The following is a 21,365-nucleotide window of genomic DNA, read 5'->3' on the forward strand; positions in this document are numbered from 1 at the left end:
GGGGAAGGACGAGACGGACGACCGTCTCCGGAGCACCGCCCCATTGGCTGTGCGGCGGCGCCGGGCGGCACGTGACTGGGGGGGGTGGGGCGCGTATTGGTCGCGGCACTAGCGCAAATGCTGGGCGTGAGCGGGGCAGTTGGTAGCGGGATTGGAGCACAAGCAGTTGCGGAGGTGGGTGTGAGTGACGCAGAATCACCGGATCTTGGTGGTTTTGCTGCGGAGGGAACTGAGGGCGGCTCCCTGTGATGCTCAGCCGCGCCTGTGACGGAGGCAGCGGCGCCGGAAAGGGAGAAAAAAAGCTTTTGTGGTTAAAATAGGCAAAAAAAAAAAAAAAAAAAAAGAAAAAGAGGGGGAGGGGAAAGAGAGAAAAGGCTTGTTGATATAAAAAAGGGAGGGTGAGGGGAAACTGTATCTAAGGAAAAGAGCGTCAGGTAACGACGAATGGAAGGGATATATGGCGAGCAGGGCTGAGGTCATCTTGCCTCCTCGTGTTGCCACAGCAGTAGCTGCCGGCGAGGGTCACAAAGCTTCTACGGTTGTGCTCTGCCGTGGCTGTGCCGCCCTGCAGCAATAGGTGGAGGGGAGGCAAGGCATGTATTTCAGGGTGCGCAGCCCTTGCCTGTGGGGTCGGAATATGAATGTGTTCCTCTGGGGATGATGCACGTCCCGTTGTGAAACGGTAAGGAGCTCCCTTGCGTGTGGCACCAGTCTGGCGTTGTTAGTTATAGGACGCGGCGATGCCGCCTCTGCGCTTCACTGAAGCAGCTTTTTCGCTGGAAAATGAGAGCTGTAAAGGGACGGGAAGCTGGGCTGTACTGCTGCGCTCAGAAATGCATTGATAGGTGGCCAACTGTGAGCTATGTAGCAGCAGAAACACTGAAGATACTTATAAGAGGAACATTGTATGTTTAACCAACCCTGAAATTCTCTGACTTCTTAAAAATATCTTTAACGTTGCAAAGATATGCTTAGATCTGTGATTTAACCTGAATGCTCTGGGAAATGTTAATGGGTGGGTCCTTTCTCTTTGTCAAATATGCAGCTTTTATTCTGGTAGTTAGGTCATTGCCATCAAAATACACCATGATTTTGCAAAACCAAGATTTTTCGAAGATGCATGCTGATGAATTATTTGATTGTATCTACTATTTAATTCAAAACTTAAAATCCTTTCTGTTGACTTAGGTGTAGGACTTTGACTGTGAACTGTAAGGAGCGTTTTTTCATTTGTTAGTTTTCAATGGATAAACAAAACTCAATTTAGACTGGTTTGGATAGTCATATGTTGAAAGATGCCTTTTAAAGCTGTAGCAGGAAATGTACAGCTTAATAAAAATACTTCTATACAAACTGAATTGCTGTGCACATGAATAATATAATATAGATTAATTACAACTTAAATCTTTTTTCTTCCTCTGTTGTTTGTTCTGTTGAAAGTGCACTTTAATATTTTTATACTTTATTTTTACTATTTAGTTAACTTTTTTATTTCTAATGCACTTAATTTCTGAATATTTTATCAAAATTACAGTTCTTTGAAAATACACAAATATATGCACTGAAAATAGTTTCCTGGAATCAGGCTTCTGTAAGGGCACTCCAAGAAATTGATAAAACTTTTTTTTTTTCTTCCTCTTTAGTTCTGTTAAATGCAATGATGCACAAAAAAGGTTTGACAAAGCTCTAACTTACTGAGTTTGCAACAAAGTCCTTGTTACTAAAACAACAAGCTTGTGAACAGCCAAAGAAACAGTTTTCAGTGATGGCTGTTTTCTACTCCTTTCCACGTGTCTCTGACTTAGTGCAAAACAAATGAGAACAGGAACTGAGGGTATGAGATCTGTAACACTGCTGTTCCATTTATGGGCACTCTTATTCCATACTGTTTTCTTAATTCTATTTAACTATACCCAAAGCCTTAGAGCCCCTTTAGTGTCCTCACTATGTCTATGTGCCCGCATAGCCCAGATGAGGAAAAAATCAAACATAATAACCTCCCTTCTACTGAGTAGGCATTTTGGGGTTTTTTCTTCGATGGATGTAGGGATAGGAAGATTAAATAGGTTTACAACAAAAGCCATTTTAGTATGGCTTAGGCATGTCACCAGGTGGAAATATCGTAATTTTTCAGTGTAATACTGGAAAAGGCATGAATATTTTTGTGCTCTATCTGGAAAGAATCAGGATAATGGGCTTTTATGACCTGAGGAGGAGGGAGTATTTTTCAGTGAATATACAAGGAGAGTATTAAAACCTGTGAAGGATAAGTATTTTTTAAATTAGCAGGCCTGGAAAACTTGCCTCAAACTGAACTGAATAAGACAGTCTCTGTCCCACTAATACTTTGATAAATTCTTAAATGCCAAGAAAGACTTGGAAGACTGCTGATATTTTGCCAGATTTGAAAAAGGACAAGCAGAAGGATATCTATATATAAACCATTTAACCTGAAGTCAAGCTTCAGACAGAAGAGTGGAGAAGCTGATAAAAGATTTGGGTAACAGAGCAATTGAATTAATGCAAATCAGCATGATTTGATATATTAAAAAAATTATGACAAAATAAACCTTGCTTTATTTTCTTTGTTTTAAGTGTATTGATATAAGTAACTATATAATGAGTAGAACTGGCTTACCTTACAACAGCCGCGCAGGGTTTTTGCCCCTGTCTGTCAGCCCTGCTTGTATTTTGGAAATACTTGTATAATAGCTGCTGAACCATTGTGGTTAATGGCCCAGCATATTAAGTTAAACATATGCTTATTTCAGATTACATTAGTAATCAGGCAGTAACCTGCAGTGGTTCAGTAGCTGCTATATGAGCAGCTGGAGCCCTCCTCTCTTCCCTGGGTGGGAACCTTGCAGAGATGGGTATGGCAGGTACTGTTCCAGCCATCCCAGCATTAGCAGTAATCTCTTGCAAGTTGGAACCCTTAGACTTAGTACTTCAAAAAATGTTTTGAAATGTGTTACGAGGATTAATAAGAAACTAATTTTAAAGTCTCAAAATATACTTTAATGACAGTACCGAATAAGTTTGTTTTTTCCTGAATTCAGTGCGATATGCCCTTGAAGAAACAATTCCCCATTAGTCACCTGGGAGTGAATTACAGAAACTGACAGAATAGTAAAGAATAATAAGGATAAGATATTTGGCTTGGCACAGGATAGTTGGGTGAAATTTGTGGCTGTAGAAAGAGATCAGAGTTGATAGTCCTTTTTAACAGTACTCAATTATAATCTGGATATTAATGAACTGTAGGCACAGTGATCATAATTTGTTATCTTAAGAATAATAACTGCACTGTGAAAAAGTCTTGGGTCATTAGCACTTCTGCTAACCAGTAGTGGTGGTGGTAGAATGCTAAATTCTGTTTCCTTATTAGTGAGTCAGACATCTCTGATTTATTGCTCTTTCAACAAAATTCATAATCCAAAATCAGTGTAATGAACTTGGAGCCCCAGTTGACTTCAGTATTATTTGGGTTGGGCCTTACTGGAGAAAATAGTTTTGTTTTTTCCACTGATTTTTGTTCTCTGAAATGACTATACAACTTATTCACTAACAAAACAAAAAATAAGCATTGGTTACCATGTGTGACTGAATAAGTGTTCAGTTGAAGATTTTTAAAGATGAAACAAATAAATTGTAGTGAAAATGTTGTTTATGTATACACAGTGCTAGTATTCTATCTATATTGTTGATAAAAAGACATGTTAGGGTTTTAAATTTTAAATTATTCTTGAACCTCTGTTCTGAAAAGACTAATTTGTTCTACAGGAAGTTCTGGTAGTAATAGCATTTATGACTGGGAAAAAAAAACCCCTAGTAATGGAGGCTGAAATATTTCCATAAGAAGATTTAATTAATATTTTATAAATTATTGAGCTTGGGGTTCTTAAGCAGAACCACTTCAGGGGGTGTTGAGTATATTCTTTATTGATTTCAAATAAAGAACACAGATCAATATAAAATTGTAAGTTTTCAGAAAATACTGATGATTTTGCCTATCTCTATGAAGATTTCAGACTAAAAGGAGCACCTCTTGTTGTGGTTTTGTTTAGCGAGGGGGGGCCCAAGGTGGTAGCTTCTGTAGGAAACTGCTAGAAGTCGCTCCCCTTTGTTCAGTGGACTAGGGTGGACCTGCTGCTGGCCAAGGCTGAGCGAATTGGAAGCAGAATGTTCCCTGATAACGCCTCTGTGATAACGTATTTAAGAAGGGGAAAACAGGAAAAAAAAAAAGAGAGAAGAGAAGATGTGAAGAAGCTGAGCTGGGCAGAGAGGGGAAGACGCAGGCCTCATGGGCCTCGCCAGGCGGCCGACTGGGCCTGACTCAGCCCGGCCCGGCTGCAGGAAGTGGAGAGGAGATGAGATGAGCTGGATGATGTGAAGAGATCCTGAGAGGTGTCTGCCTGCCTGTTGTGAAGAATTTCTTGAGAGGAACAGCTGCAGATGCCAAGGTCAGTGAAGAAGGAGGGGGAGGAGTAATGCTGCTCCTGGCCAAGATTCCTCTGCAGCCTGTGGTGATGACCATGGTGAAGCAGGTTGTCCCCCTGCAGCCCATGGAGGACCCCATGCTGGGGCAGGTGGGTGCCTGAAGGAGGCTGTGGCCCATGGAGGGCCCACTGGGGCAGCCATTCCAGAGGGACTGCACCCCATGGAAGAGATGACCCACGCCGGAGCAGTTTCACGATGGACTGTGGCCCATGGGAGGAACCCCACAACGGAGCAGGGGAGGAATGTAAGGAGTTTTTCCCCCAAGGAGGAAGCAGCGGTGTAAAACATCGCATGATGAACTGACCGTAATCCCCATTCCCTCTTCCCCCCTGTGCTGATCGGGAGGGGGAAGGTAGTAGATATAATGTTTAGCCTGGGAAGAGGGAGGGGTGGGGGGGAAGTTATCTTGTTCTCTTTCTCATTATTCTGCTTTGGTTTTAATAATAAACGAATAGTTTTCCCTAAGTCGAGTCCGTTTTGCCTGTAACGGTGACTTTAAGGATTTCTTCCCATCCTTATCTCAAACCTCGAGCCGTTTTTTTGGGGGTTGTTTTTGTTTTGTTTTTTTTTTTTTTTTTTCTTCCCCTTATATTATCTCTTCCTATTCTCTCGGAGGCTGGGGGGAGTGAGAGAGAGACTGCGTAGTCTGGTCCCCATTGGGGCTCAACTATGACACCTCTAAATTCCTATTTCCTGCGCAGTTATAACTAATAAAATTTTCTTAATGTAGAAAAATGCATGTCTAAATCTTAACAGTACATTTGCATAAATTTAGGCTGCTGATTAATTTTGGTTTTAGTGTCTGAAAGAGTTGTATCCAACTTTAAATTCTGCTTGGATATGTGTATTTATGTAAGCTGCTGATTCAGTACAGCATAGTGAAATTTCTTGTCATAATTTCATTTTACTTTGGTAAGAAATTTCTTCTCCTACATTTCCTAAGAATGAGAAAATGGGTTAGGGAACTAGGAGACCTAGATTCTAGGTGTTTCTTATATTGATGGAGTGAAGTTCCTACATGCCCAGAGTTATTCCTTGGAGTAAATCTAGCAATAGGGATATCTCTGTTCTTCCATTTGAATCTGGGCCACTCTGCAAAAAGAAACTCAGATGTAAAGCATAAAAGGGAGCTTGTCTCTCAATCATAATAGTGAACTTACTGAAGGTGGGTTGTGTTCTGTGTGCCATGTATTTTCCTTTGGGTTGGATAAAGTATGAAATTTGTATTAGAACAAACAGTTCTTCCTATTTCCTTTCCCCTCAACTCCCCAGTATAGTGACTTCATACCTGGAGTGAAGAGTTGTATTTATTCTTGATTAAACTGATTCTGGCCCCATGGATCTTTAATATGTTTCTGCGTATGTGTGCGGTGTTACAGCTTCAGACTAAAGGGCCAAGTGTAAACCATTCCTTGCTTTGCTTTGGACTAGCTATATGGTCTCTGCTGTGAATGAGGAAATATATGTCTGTGAACCTTGTCTGTCTGAAGAGGGCCTAGAGCAAAGTGTAGCTTATTGTCCATTTAGTCATCTGTTATTAAATAAAAATTGGAGATGTTTTGGATTACTCAGCTTGTGGCAATCAGCTAATTCAAAGTTGATTGGTTTTTTTCTGGTTGTTTTTTTTTATATATCTGAAAACCTTTGGATTAATACTTGATATCTGAATAAATCAATAAGTGACTCCTAGTCAAAGGTAAAATACTCTCTTAGCACTGATGTCCCACTTCTGTATTATTAAAAAAAAAAACAAACAAAAAAACCCAACAACAACAAAAAACCCTAAAACAAACTACAAAACCAAACCAACAAACATATCACAAAAGGAATAGGGTGCTTGGAAACTTAGATCAAGAGGAGGAGAAGGTAAAAATAAATTTAAAAAAAAAATTGTTCTTCAGATTTGCTTCCAGTTTTCACATGTTAAGTGAGCTGTAGCAACAGATTGTCTAAAGACAACCTTAAATTCTGCTCTGAGTCTTATGAAGTTGATTTAAATTAACAATTTGCTGAATAAACCTCTTATTTTTGTTATCTGAAAGCATTTAATAGTGTTTCAGCTAAGATAATTTTGGTGCATTTTATTTGGAGCTCATTTCTTTAAAGGGAAAAAAAAATCTTTATTATTGGGTATGTAGTAAGTAAAACTTTTTTCTTTGTGAAATGTAGCCTTAAAGTTGGTTTTGTAGACAGTTGACAGCCACTTCATTTAAGATGCATTACTTGCCCCTCCCCTTCAGTAACTGGATCCTTACTCATTTAATATAAGTATTTTTAAGCATATTTTTCATATGAAACAACAGTGCTATCAATTGCTATTCTTCTACTGTAGCTCCTCCCCCATGCATTTTTCTACATTTTTCTTTTTTTTGTGTTTACACATGTTGTTAATGTGGCTAATTATTTTAACCTTGAAATGTATAAGTGAGAATTTCTCAGTTGACAGAAGGATAAAAATATTGGGTTCTTAATTTTATCTGACCTTTCATACTGTTCTGGTTTGACCCTGGTAGGCAGCTAAGCCCCACACAGTGGGATGGGGAAGAGAATAAGAAGTTGCAACAGAGTGAAAACTCATGGGTTGAGATAAAGACAGTTTAATAGGTAAAGTAAAAACTTGCATGCACAGGCAAAGCAAAATAAGGAGTTCATTCACTACTTTCCATCGACAGGCAGGTGTTTAGACATTTACAGGAAAGCAGGGCTGCTTCATCTGAATAACCCTCCTTGCTCCTCGTTTCCCCCAGCTTTTATTGCTGAGCATGATGCCATATGGTATGGGATATCCCTTTGGTCAGTTGGAGTCAGCTGTCCTGGCTGTGTCCCCTCCCAGCTTCTTGCCCGCTCCCAGCCTACTCACTGGTGGGCCAATCAGAGAAACAGAAAAGGTATTGATGCTGTGTAAGCATTGCTCAGCAATAACTGAAACATTGATGTGTTATCAACACTGATCACTGTCGTAGTTCAGCCCCGATCGGACCAGACTACGCAGTCTCTCTCTCACTCCCCCCACACTCCGAGAGAACAGGGAGAGAAAATATAAGGAAAAACGGCTCGAGGTTTGAGATAAGGACAGGGAGAAATCCTTAAAGTTACCATCACGGGCAAAACAGACTCAACTTGGGGAAAACTATTCATTTATTACTACAAACAGCAGGATAATGAGACAGAGAACAAGATAACCTCCCCCCACCCCTCCCTCTTCCTGAGCTTAACATTATCTCTACTACCTTCCCCTCCCGAGCGGCACAGGGGGGAAGAGGGAATGGGGGTTGCAGTCAGTTCATCATACGTTGTTTTATGCTGCTGCTTCATGGTCGGGGGAAGAACTCCTCACATTCCTCCCCTGCTCCATTGTGGGGTCCCTCCCACGGGCCACAGTCCTTCATGGAACTGCGCTGGCATGGGTCATCTCTTCCACGGAGTGCAGTCCCTCTAGAACAGCTGTCCCAGCGGGCCCTCCACAGGCCACAGCCGCCTTCAGGCATCCACCTCCCCCGGTACGGGGTCCTTCACGGGCTCCAAGTGGAGCTCTGCTCCTCCGTGGACCTCCATGGGCTGCAGGGGGACAACCTGCTCCACCATGGTCATCACCACAGGCTGCAGGGGAATCTTGGCCAGGAGCTGCATTACTCCTCCCCCTCCTTCTGAACTGACCTTGGCGTCTGCAGCTGTTCCTCACAACAGGCTGGTAGATGTCTCTCAGGATCTTTTTTTACATCTTATTCACTTCTCATCTCCTCTCCACTTCTTGCAGCCGGGCTGGACCGAGTCGGGCCCAGTTGGCTGCCTGGCGAGAGGCCAGAGGGTGAGGCCTGCAAGGCCCATGAGACCTGTGCCTCCCCCTCTGCGCCTCTGCCCCTGCTCAGCTGCTTCACATCTTCTCTTCTCTCTCTTTCTTTTTTTCCTGTTTTCCCCTTCTTAAATACGTTATCGCAGAGGCGTTATCACGGAACATTCTGCTACCAGTTGGCTTGGCCTTGGCCAGCAGCAGGTCCGCCCTAGGCCTGGCCAAGTCCACTGAACAAAGGGAAGCGACTTCTAGCAGTTTCCTACAGAAGCTACCACCTTAGGCCCCCCCTCACTAACAAAACCACGACAATCACAAATCCAAAACAGCACCATACCAGCTGCTATGAAGAAAATTAACTCTATCCCAGCCCAAAGCAGTACACATACTAACCATGGATTAACATCATATAAGAAAAAGGTACTCTAGCTAGAATTGAGATGTATGTAAAGTGTGGCACACAGCAGCTTCTGTCAATTAGATGTAAATGAATGTGTGATATATTTGAGTTAATTTCTAACATGTCAGGTGCAACAAATGAAAAATTAGGTTTACTATTTATGCAATGTAGTCATGGAGCCTCATATAAACCAACAGATTCTATCAGTATTATGATACAATGTCATTTTATAGCACTTAGAAGTGAAAACATTTTAAAGTTATCCACCTTTGCTTGGGCAGGATTGTATGTTCTTAAAAGAAATGTGAACTGTTGGTTTTATTAATTAGAATGGCAAACTAGTACTTATCAAATGAATGCATGCATGAAATGGACCACAAACAATTTGCCTTTCTGGATATTGTTATTGTTAAAACTCTTTGACAGCTATCTGCCTTTTAGGTGGAACTGCCTGATTATAAAAAGTAAAGAATCCATGGAATAGAATAAATATTTTGTATTGTCTTCATTTCTCTAAAAGTAAGGTCTCCTGTCTAGCATGACTGCATTAGGAAAAATCAATTTATTAAGGTATGGTGTCATGTGTGCCCCCCCCATTTGTACTGTTATTGAAGTCACAATTCCACAAATGGCAGATTTCTTTCTTGGCCCCTCTTTAATGATGGATGTGTTTAGGACATGAAGTTTTGTTTCTTGAAAATGAAATAAACTTTCTATATCAAATGTAGTGAAGCTTTTGTTAGCGTTCCTATCTTTAATAATAGATGTTCGTGTTTATATTTTCATTGAATTGAAATTTTTAAAAATTAAACAATTTTGAAAATTTATATTGGAGAACTAAGTCCAACCTTTTTGGATAATTTTACCTATTTTTTAAATTAGTTTGATCATTCAATTAAGAATTGTCTGGAGGAGCAAAGGTGATTACACAAGCAGTTACTTGATCTTGTAATTACAAAGGTAAAAGGGAATACACAAATTGCTCTTCTGTTAGCATAATTTTCAATATAGCTTGCAAACTGTATTTGCGGTATGTTCCATAATAAAATAAAAACTAAGTATGAGCTTTTAGATGCTTGATATTTCCAAAGTACTATAGAGCAATGTTGTGGTCCCGATTGGGGCTGAACTACGACAAGCAATGAAAAATGAATGTTGTCCTGTAAGCTCTTTTGAGTTACAGGTGCCATATTTGCTTAGGAAATTCTTGCTATGAAATTGGCAGGATAACTTGTATGTGTAAGAAGTGCTATGTTTCCTGTTACTCTGATGAATGACTTATTTTTCAAATAAGAAATGGATAGCTTCAAATGTAAAGAGCTTCATACGTAGTTACCCAGACTTTAATTATCTTATGTTGCTTATTTATATGAATAACAATAACTTTGGGTTTTGAATTTGGAAAATAGGAAATAATTTCAGTTTTATCATTCAAGTTTGTGTGTGTGTGTGTCTTGTTACTTTGTAATGGCTGAATAATTGTGGTAATGTTTTAGGACTGTGTGACGATATTACCCAAAATAAAGATTGCTTAAAATGCATGTATGGCTTATTAACACAATAACTATAATATTTTATTTCATGATTTATGTACTATATCTTTCCTACTCTTCCTCTTTGTATTTATAATATAGGGTATCTTGATATTAAGAATGACCTTTCATTTGTTTCTTTAACTGTGCAGTATTTCCACTTCTTGTGTTAGAAATATACAAATATTTATTTTTAGTCTTTATGCCCTGGAGTTTTTTTTGCAAAAGGCTTGATTACTATTATATTAGATGCTTCATTTCCGTTAAAATTCCTCAGTATTTACTGTTCTCCTTTTACACTTTTTCATTAGTGTGTTGTATTCTAAAGAATGCTGAGCATCTGTGTCTATATTTTCTATATTTCACTTCATAAAATATGTGGGCAGTCAGTATCTTTTAGATATGGTTGACAGTGCTTGTTGACTACTCAAAAGAGATTAAATATTATCTATTATAGCCTTAGTTTCTTATTGTTATGACTGAAGTTCTTAAAAGTAAGGATGCTTTTGTATAATGGTATGACTTCCCCTTGTGTATTCTGGCTTCCCCTAATACCTAAGGCAATTGTTATCATCATCTTTCATTTGCTGAATCATATAAAATTGAAGCCTACTGAAAAGAAAAGCAATTGAAATTATGTTAGTTCTAGGCATTAATAGTTTGGTTTAATGAATTTGGATTTAATTAAATGTTTAATAAGTTTAGTGGTAAATGGGAAAAACTGAGATGTAGTTTTATGTTTAGGTGTTTGTTGGTTTTGTGTGTTTGTTGGTTTTGTGTGTTTGTTGGTTTTTTTTCCTAAAATGATTAAATCTAGTATCTTTTCTCATTTTTCCAGGGCTGAGGGTAGCCCAGGATGGCTGCAGCTTCATATGACCAGTTGTTAAAGCAAGTTGAGGCATTAAAGATGGAGAACTCCAGTCTTCGACAAGAGCTAAAGGACAACTCAAATCACCTAACAAAACTGGAAACTGAGGCATCTAATATGAAGGTATTGCAATCTGTATGTCTGTGTGTATCACCTTTTCTGTTATTGCCTTTTAGTTTTGATCATGCGTAAGTGTCTTAATGGACGGGTAGTTGCTCAAGAAATTTTATATGCTTTTAGATTCCTACAGAAATCCCTTTCCAGGCTGTATAAGGGAAAACTATTAATCAAATCTACTTGATTATGAAAACAGTTTTTTGAAATTTGGAAACTAAAATAACATCTCAAAACAATTCTTAGACACACCTTTCCATTTTCATATCTTCTTTTCTTCTCTGTCATGATAAGCCCTACCATTTTACCACTGCTGTACTTCCTAGTAGGAAGTCCAGTCTATTGATATAGTTTATGTTAAAGCAGGCATTGCTCAGCTTTTGAAAACAGTGATGAGATTGAAGATTTTCAGTGTTTTAAGGTAAGTTTAAAAAATTTAGTTTTATTAAAATATTTACTTAAGATCCCAAAAAGAAAAGTTCATTTTAAAATAATACCACAAGTCTTCAGTCTCTCCCAAGGCCTAAATTTATAATTACTAATTTCACCCAAATGTGTCTAGTGTTTATTGGCTAGGTTATATCTAGCCTTTGAAGCCATCTATCCAAGAGGAAACATGAAGCTCAGGTGGAATTTATCTTCCTACTGATCAAAATCCATCTATAGGTACAGTTGTATTTGTGTGATACATGGCACTGAACAAGGCAGAATCTCCCAAGCAATATACCTGCCTTAATGTAATGCTTTTCCTGAGCTGACAAATCGTGTTTCTTGGTGATGCAGCTGGGAAAACTGGTCTGCTTTTGGTACCCAAGCTAACATGGCTTTGAAATTTTTGGTATCTCTGCATATACTACTGTATATTGTAGGCATACTCTAAACGTTTAAACAACATTTGTATGCCTGTCTCCTTGCTTTACCATAATTTATTGTTACTTTATATTAAATGTGCTGATTTGATGAATGTAGCAATTTAAATATACTTTTAATTGAACTTCCTTTTCCACTAGCATCTAGATTGAGCTATATATCCATTATAATCAATTTTTTCTTATGTTCTGAATTACTGTCAGTAGTTATGACAACACTTGAACTACATATTTTTAGTTATATTAAATCTTTGCATTACACTGCAAGATGAAAATGACTCTGCTTTCTGAACTGAAGTAAAATTATAGTCGTTTACACCAGCTACTTTTGAAACTACATTTGGTATTAACAACTCTGAAAAGAATTGCTTATTTGCTTAAGTATGTTTCAGAAAATTTGAGCTAGATCTGTGTCCTGGTTCCAGCTAGGATAGAGTTAACTTTCACCTGAGCTGGGAGAGGAACTGGAACTGGTGGCCCCTGCCCCTGGGGGACACAGCTGGGATAGTTTACTAATTGGCCAAGGGCTGGGATAGTTTACCCAAATTAGCCCAAGGGCTCTTCCATCCCATGTGACATCATGCTCAGTATATCAGTGAGGAGGGTGCTGAGGGAAGTCTTCCTGCTATTCAGGAGGAAGTCAGGCATCAGGATTTGCTGTGAGCTATTGTACTGTAAGTTATGTGCTTCAGTATTGTCTGTTATTGAGTTTTGTTTGTTTTCCATCTCTGTTTTGTTTTCTTCTGTTATTCTCTTAATTTCTTTTTCTTATCTCAACCCATGAGTTTTGCCTTCTTTTCTTTGCCAGTTCTCCTCCCTGTCCCACTGGAGGGTGGAGGGAGTGAGTGAGAGACTATTGATAACAAATTTATCAATAACTCTCCCTTTCTCCTTGTGATTGCGATCTAAAATAAAGGAGTGAAGAATAGTAGAGATGATCTTCCTCATAGTTTGAAAAAGGGACAGAGAAAAAGTCTCTTTCTCTTCTTTGTCCCCATATATTTATATTTTTTTTTTCTTTTGACTTTTGTGTATATAATAGAATTCCCAGTGACTTGGGAACAGGCCAGCTGTATAAGGTGATCTCTAGGGCATTACTTTAGGATGTGGGACAGACAGCTTTATGTCCTTACTTCAAATCTGGCAGATCACCAAACAAAGTGATTCTATTGCACTCCACAGAACTGTCTTTATTAGTATATTTTGAGTAGATATTTCATATTTTCTTTTTCTGAAATGCTTTCCCGGACCTGAGAAATGTCTCTTAAAAAAGCTCCACCAAACTCAGTATGCTTCTCTTAATTTGGAGTGGAGGGGGGAGAGGATTGTTTAGATTAATTTGATATTTATTTATTTATTTTTTTTTAAACCCACCATTCTATGAAAAAATTCCAACCACTTCTATTTTTCATGAGTATTTGCTCCTGGACATGAAGTGAGACACTTTCTTTTCCTTGTTTGTTTCAGATGGATTTGAAAAGCATTCAAACCTTGCATTACCTTATCTTGAACTTGAAAGATGATTTAGGAATGTTCGTGGGAATTGGAGTCTGTGGGTGAAAAAAAAATCTGATATCATTGCAAGATTCTCTTCAGTCAAGAGATAATTTCAGTTTTATAAGCTTCAGGAGAAAGACTACTCAATTCATAGTTTGTGTAGTTCAAGTGCCGTAGAATCATTGGAAGGGATCTTCAAAGGTCATCTAGTCCAACTCCCCTGCAAGGGGCAGGGACATCCCCGACTAGATCAGGTTGCTCAGAGCCTCATCCAGCCTGGCCTTGAACGTTTCCAGGGATGGGGCATCCACCACCTCTCTAGGCAGCCTGTTCCAGTGTCCTACAACCCTCATTATAAAAAATTTCTTCCTATTATCTAATCTAAATCTACCTCTCTCTATTTTGAAACCATTACCCCTCGTCCTATTGCAACAGGCCCTACTGAAGAGTTTCTCCCCATCTTTCCTGTAGGCCCCCTTGAGGTACTGGAAGACTGCTATAAGGTCTCCCTGGAGCCTCCTCTTCCCCAGGCTGAACAGCCCCAACTCTCTCAGCCTGTCCTCATAGGAGAGGTGCTCCAGCCCTCTTATCATCTTCATGGCCCTCCTCTGGACCCTCTCCAACTGGTCCATGTCCTTCTTGTGCTGGGGGCTCCAGAACTGGACACAGTACTCCAGGTGGGGTCTCACCAGGGCAGAGTAGAGGGGCAGAATCATCTCCCTCGACCTGCTGGCCACACTCCTCTTGATGCAGCCCAGGATGTGGTTGGCCTTCTGGGCCGCAAGGGCATGTTGCTGGCTCATGTTGAGCTTCTTGTCCCCTAGCACTCCCAAGTCCTTCTCCTCAGGGCTGCTCTCAATCCATTCTCCGCCCAGCCTGTATTTGTGCCTGGGATTGTCCCGACCCAGGTGCAGGACCTTGCACTTGGCCTGGTTGAACTTCATGAGGTTGGCACGGGCCCACCTCTCCAGCCTGTCAAGGTCTCTCTGGATGGCATCCCTCCCCTCCAGCGTGTTGACGGCACCACACAACTTGGTGTCATCGGCGAACTTGCTGAGGGTGCACTCTATCCCACTGTCCATGTCTCCAGCAAAGATGCTGAACAGGGCCGGGCCCAACACGGGCCCCTGAGGAACGCCACTCGTGACCGGTCTCCACTTGGACATCGAGCAGTTGACCACCACTCTCTGAGTGCGGCCATCCAGCCAATTCCTTATCTACCGAGTGGTCCGTCCATCAAACCCATGTCTCTCCAGTTTAGAGAGAAGGATGTCGTGCGGGACAGTGTCAAATGCCTTGCACAAGTCCAGGTAGATGATGTCAGTTGCTCATCCCTTGTCCACCGATGCTGTCACCCCGTCATAGAAGGCCACCAAATTGGTCAGGCACGATTTGCCCTTGGTGAAGCCCTGTTGGCTGTCACCAACCACCTCCTTGCTCTCCATGTGCCTCAGCATGGTTTCCAGGAGAATCTGCTCCATGACATTGCCAGGCCCAGAGGTGAGGCAATGCATGTGCATGCAAATCAGAATTTGAAGCCTAACATTTTCAGATATCCCTGATATATGGCAAAATTCAAAAGATATATAAGTATATATATGTGTGTGTGCAAAAGGAAATTTCATATGCAGGGTAACACCTAAGTATGCTCTTTAATCACAACAACTCAGAGTTAGGCCACCACAGTAGTGAGTGACAAAATCCGCTACATACATGATCTTATATACTATTTCTATATGGTTACGTAAGGTTTAAAAATTCACAGAAGTTTCCATCTGGCCTTTTCAGTTCTTGGAACTCATCAGTCTTAATGTCCACAGAATTCAGATCCTCAGCACAGCTTCTCCTGTCTTGTTCCTGCTCTGCTTTAAATAAGTTATCCTCAGGTCACCACGTCTCATGATCTTTCTCTTTGGAGGCCTGTGGTCTGTAAAACTCAAAATACACTTACTCAAGCATAGATCAATTGATTGATTTCCTATTCTTTAACACAGCAAACATATCTGTAAAGGTTAATTTTTCAACTACTGTCTATCTATTAATCTACTGATTAGCTTTGACCAGTCTTGTGATGACCTTGATAAGGGCTACACAGGGGACATAACTGAGAACCTGTATTCCGAACTCAGTGAGCAGCAACAATATGGCAATAGGCTTTAACAATATGCACACATATATAGTGTATATTTATATATGAGATTCCTCAGGTAGATGGTAGATGCGTGCATTTAATGGAGACCCATTTTAATTTAAGGTACCAGAAACTTGAACAGTTTGCTGGGGATACGTACTGTGTCAAATAACAGAACTTTTCAGTTTGTTTCTGTCGTAGTTCAGCCCTGATCGGGACCAGACTACGCAGTCTCTCTCTCACTCCCCCCACCCTCCGAGAGAATAGGAGCAGATGATATAAGAAAAACGGCTCGAGGTTTGAGATAAGGACAGGGAGAAAATCCTTAAAGTTACCGTTATGGGCAAAACAGACTCCACTTGGGGAAAACTATTCATTTATTACTACAAACAGCAGGATAATGAGACAGAACAAGATAACCTCCCTTCACTCCTCCTTCTTCCTGGGCTTAAGATTATCTCTACCACTTTCCCCCCCCCCCCCCCCCCCCCGAGCGGCACAGGGGGGAAGAGGGAATGGGGGTTATGGTCAGTTCCTCACACATCGCTTTATGCCGCTCCTTCCTTGTCGGGGGAAGAACTCCTTACATTCCTCCCCTGCTCCATCGTGAGGTCCCACCCATGGGCCACAGTCCTTTGTGAAACTGCTCTGGCGTGGGTCATCTCTTCCAGGGGGTGCAGTCCCTCCAGAACAGCTGCCCCAGTGTGGGCCCTCTACAGGCCACAGCCTTCTTCAGGCATCCACCTGCCCCAGTGTGGGGTCCTCCAGGGGCTGCAGGTGGATCTCTGCTCCTCCATGGGCTGCAGGGGGACAGCCTGCTCCACCATGGGCTGCACCACAGGCTGCAGGGGGATCTTGGCCAGGAGCAGCATTACTCCTCCCTCTCCTTCTTCACTGACCTTGGCATCTGCAGCTGTTCCTCTCTCAAGAAATTCTTCACAATCAGGCTCAGGCAGATGCCTCTCAGGTTCTCTCCACATCTCATCTACTCTCCACTTCTTGCAACTGTGCTGGGCTGAGTCAGGCCCAGTCAGCTGCCTGGCAAGAGGCTAGAGGTTGAGGCCTGCAAGGCTCACAAGGCTTGCGTCTCCCCCTCTCTGCCCCTGCTCAGCTCCTTCACATCATCTCTTCTTTTTTTTTTTTTTTTTTTTTTTCTCTCCTGTTTTCCCCTTCTTAAATACGTTATTGCAGAGGCGTTATCAGGGAACGTTCTGCTACCAATTGGCTCGGCCTTGGTCAGCGGCGGGTCCACCCTAGGCCCAGCCGAGTCCACTGAACAAAGGGGAGCGACTTCTAGCAGTTTCCTACAGAAGCTGCCACCTTAGTCTCCCCCTCACTAAATAAAACCAGAACAGTATGCTAGGTATTTCTGTGTACGTTCTGTTACACGTTACAATATTAGCATTGTTTCACAAGTGTTACTGGAAATCTGATTTGTAGTTGATCTGAGGTATCTGATATAATTTCTGATAAGAAATCAAGTCAGACATAGCACAGTGGATTATAGTTTCTTGATGGACCAAAAACTGTGTAGTAAAATCTTCACAGTAATTGTAGACTCAGTACTTAGGGAGGGAATATGTCTGTGGCCCTGTCTCAAATTTAAGTGTCAAACATAGAAATTTTAGAACAAAAGGATAAAATAGATAGTGAAATGTCAGAAGTAATATTCATCAAGGAGTTCTAAACTAACTAGAGTATGTAATTGCTGTTTTTTTAACTGTAATGTATAACCTGTTCCTGTCTCTTCAGCAATTAGGAAAATCTAGGTATGACCCCTTTGGCTTTAAGCAAAAGCAGATTACAGTTTAAGAAAGATAATTCCTTTACTAGAGTAATCGTGAGATTTGGATAATGAAAATCATCGTCACCCAAATGATTTCCCTTCTGTCAACAGTCTCATCAGTTTGTCAGCTGGTCACATCTTGTTTGTTTGTGGATCATTAAGATCCTCTGTGATAGGTTGCCTTCTTGCAGCGATTCAAGCAAATAGGACTTTGTTAGCCAATGCTTTTCTGTATAATCCCTACTATTTCAATTTATTGCTTGAGAGATGAGAAATCTTTTAACTCTTAAGTACCACCATACCTGAATTTCTCTGACAAGTTTTCACTTGCTTCCTTATATATTTTCCTGTATTTGTTATCTGTTAAACATAAGGGTGGTAATATACTGTCAAAATACAGAATTTAAACTGAATAAAGTTTAGAATTCACTTTCTTATTTTTTCTATTCCACCAAACAAGTGTCTGTATTACCCAATTTATGCATATGTATTTTCCATGCAAGAACTTTTACATATTTAAGTCCTTCTGGTTAAAACAACCACTTGTAATTGTCAAACAAAGGTAAAGCTCTAAACTAAACACATAGCCTAAGGACCAGTTGGAGAGAGTCCAAAGGAGGGTCACAAAGATGATCAGAGGGCTGGAGCACCTCTTCTATGAGGACAGGCTGAGAGAGTTGGGGCTGTTCAGCCTGGAGAAGAGGAGGCTCCAGGGAGACCTGATAGCGGTCTTCCAATACCTCAAGGGGGCCTACAAGAAAGATGGGGAGAAACTCTTCAGCAGGGCCTGTTGTGACAGGACTAGGGGTAATGGTTTTAAAATAGAGGGAGATAGATTCAGATTGGATATTAGGAAATTTTTTTTTTCACTGAGGGTTGTAGAACACTGGAACAGGTTGCCCAGAGAGGTGGTGGAAGCAGCATCCCTGGAAACGTTCAAGGCCAGGCTGGATGAGGCTCTGAGCAACCTGATCTAGTTGGGGATGTCCCTGCCTCTTGCAGGGGGGTTGGACTAGGTGACCTTTGAAGGTCCCTTTCAACACTAGCTGTTCTATGATTCTAATAATGGCGTTGTTATCTAAACAGTGTTTCTATGGAAAAGAAATAATGGAGAGTTTTATGTGTTGACTAAAAATAAAATGGCATACAGGGTTGAAAAAAGAAGTGGAAAATTTAAAAAATATAAGTAAAAACCTCAACTAATTGACAACTAATTGGAATTGTAGCAGGGAAAATTGAGAAATGTGATCTGCTATGCTGATGTTTAGCACTTGCTGTTACTTCATATTCAGAGAGAGCAGTCCTGAGCTATCTGGACATCATTCAGTCATGTAATTTGGTAACACAGGAAAAGGTGATAGTATTTTTGCTTAGCTATTAATATTGTCTCTTGAAGCAAGAGGAGTCATAATGTCGTGAAGTATCCTGAACATGATCTTTGAAATAGCAGCACTGTCATGCAGAGAGGTGAGAAGACAACTTCTAAGAAGGAAGTAGGAGGAAAGGTTGGATGTTGGGGTTGATTTTGTGTGTGGGGATTTTTTTTTTTTTCCTGCATCACTGTGCTGTTCTCGGGAGAAAGGATTCTGCTAGGTATTTCTAAATTTATCTGAGTTGACAGGTCTTTCAGAAGCTTGAAATACTCCAAAGACCACTCTACATGTCAATGTTGCCCTTTTAGGCTTTTAAGCTAAGACTGCTGTCTGCAAATGACATCTGACCTTATGTCAGATAATGTGGGAGCCCTTCAGGTTATTTGATTGTCTGACATTGCTGACAGGGCATATGTTACATACAGAGATGGTTGGGCCCTATGGCTAATGAGAATGCCCTTGAATGTAGTTAAAAGCACAAGCACAGCTGAGATTTTCTGAGTAGTGATTTTTATCATACCAGACTTGATCCTAAAGGCTGTGTCTGTTTCAACAGGTAGCATGCAGTGTGGTGGGTTGTCCTTTCACTTCCCCCCCCCCCCCCCCAACAAGACAGGGGAATAAAATAGGATGAAAAAGCTTATGGGTCAAGATAATGACAGGGAGATCACTTACCAATTACTGTCATGGGCAAAACAGACTTGACTTGGGAAAATTAATTCATTGCCAATTAAGAATAGAGTAGGCTAGTGAGTGCATTTGGTTTACATGGCAAGGTTCTGATAGTGAGGGGACTATAGGAGTGGCTTCTGTGAGAAGATGCCAGGAGCTTCTCCCATGTCCGAGAAAGCCAGTTCCAGCTGACTCCGAGATGGACCTGCTGCTGGCCAAAGCTGAGCCAATCGGAGATATGTTATCACAGAAGCACTATCACTATTTAAGAAGGGGAAAAAAAAACCTGCTCTGCAACAGCAGCTGGGAGAGGAATGAGAATATGTGAAAGGAAAAACTATGCAGGCACCAAGGTCAGTGAAGAAGGTGGGGGAGGAGGTGCTTCAGGTGCCAGAGCAGAGATTCCTTCCTTGTAGCCTGTAGAGAAGACCCTAGTGAAGCAGATTGTCCCCATGGAGGTCCATAGTGGAGCAGATATCCACTCTGCAGCCCATTCTAAGGAACCAAGTTGCAGAAGTTCATGAAGGACTGTCTCCCATGGTTGGGGCCCCACGCTGGAGCAGGAGGAGGAGTGTGAGGAGGAAGGAGCTGCAGAGACAATACGTAATGGACTGACTACAACCCCCGTTCCCTGTCCCCATGTGTCACTGAAATAGAGAATCAAACTCCTTAACAGCAATGTAGCATTAAGAAGCAGGCATTCTTTATTGCAGCGCCGGATGCATGGGGGATCCTTCCACCTAGTGTGCATGCTGGTCTGGAAATCTGGACAGAATATATTTAGTGTTTTCATGCATAATCATTAATAACTTTCGAAACACTAATACATAATCATCAGATTTCATAATAATCATTATAATATTCCCCACCCACTTGCGCATGCTCAGTCTTTTGAGTCAAGGGTCGTCTGGTGGTCCCAGGGCTCATCAGAGCGCCCCCTCCTCAAATTCGCTGGTTTAACTTTCCTTAAAATCTCCATATATGGTCTTGAGAACAGGTCACAGTGTTCCTTGATCTTCTCTGCCTCCAAAGTACTGGCTCAGGGCCTGTTTTACACTCCATCCTCGAGGCCTGCCTTTGTTCTGCCATCCCTCTTAATCACCCCAGCTATGCTAGGCTAACTTTTAACAAACAGAATAATACATTTTCCTGACAATCCTTAAACTACCAGTTCTCTCTAAGGATTAATAGATTGCATACGAAGTCTAGCCTATGTGACTGCAGTTATATGGATAGCAAAACCTGCCTAATATTTCTACAATTTTCAAAAATAATATTATTTTAAAATTATATTGCTTAATTATTTTATGTCATATAACACCTGCACCACTTGGGGGAAGGAGGTAGAGAAATCGGGAGTGAAGTTGAGCCTGGGAAGAAGGGAGGGGTGAGGGGGGAAGGTGTTTTTATGAGTTGGTTTTATTTCTCATTATCCTACTCTGATTTAGATTGGCAATAAATTAAATTATTTTCCCCAAATTGAGTCTGTTTTGCCCATGACAGTAATTGTTGAGTGATTTCCCCATCCTTATCTTGACCCATGAGCCTTTCGTTGTATTTTTCTCCCCCTTCTTTCCTGAGGAGGGGGAGTGATAGAGCAGCATGGAGGGTACCTGGCATCTAGCCAAGGATAACCCACCACAGTAAGAAACAAAGACAAAAATTAAAACATCTTCCCCCTGCCCCAGCTTTATTCCCAGGCTCAGCTTCATTCCCAACTCCTCTATTCCCCCCCCCCCCCCCCCCCTCAAGGGTGCAGAGGGGATGAGGAATGGGGGGGTTACAGTCAGTTCATAACAGTTCTATGCTGCTCCTTCCACCTCACACTTTTCC

The 21,365-nt window shown here is 41.2% G+C and overlaps 1 protein-coding gene across 1 annotated transcript in view; it reads left to right on the plus strand.

The window, feature by feature from the left end:
- Nucleotides 1-631: 631 nt before the first annotated feature.
- Nucleotides 632-21,365, plus strand: part of LOC147596587 (adenomatous polyposis coli protein-like) — a 139,920-nt gene continuing 119,186 nt past the window's right edge. The window contains exons 1-2 of the mRNA XM_086769680.1: nucleotides 632-682; nucleotides 11,061-11,213. Coding sequence (XP_086625806.1) covers nucleotides 11,079-11,213 — 135 coding nt within the window. The 5' untranslated portion in view covers nucleotides 632-682; nucleotides 11,061-11,078. The remainder of the gene's footprint in view (nucleotides 683-11,060; nucleotides 11,214-21,365) is intronic.

This window comes from Chlamydotis macqueenii, chromosome W (assembly GCF_036417535.1).
Source record: "Chlamydotis macqueenii isolate bChlMac1 chromosome W, bChlMac1.mat, whole genome shotgun sequence".
In the NCBI taxonomy this organism is placed as follows: Eukaryota; Metazoa; Chordata; class Aves; order Otidiformes; family Otididae; genus Chlamydotis; species Chlamydotis macqueenii.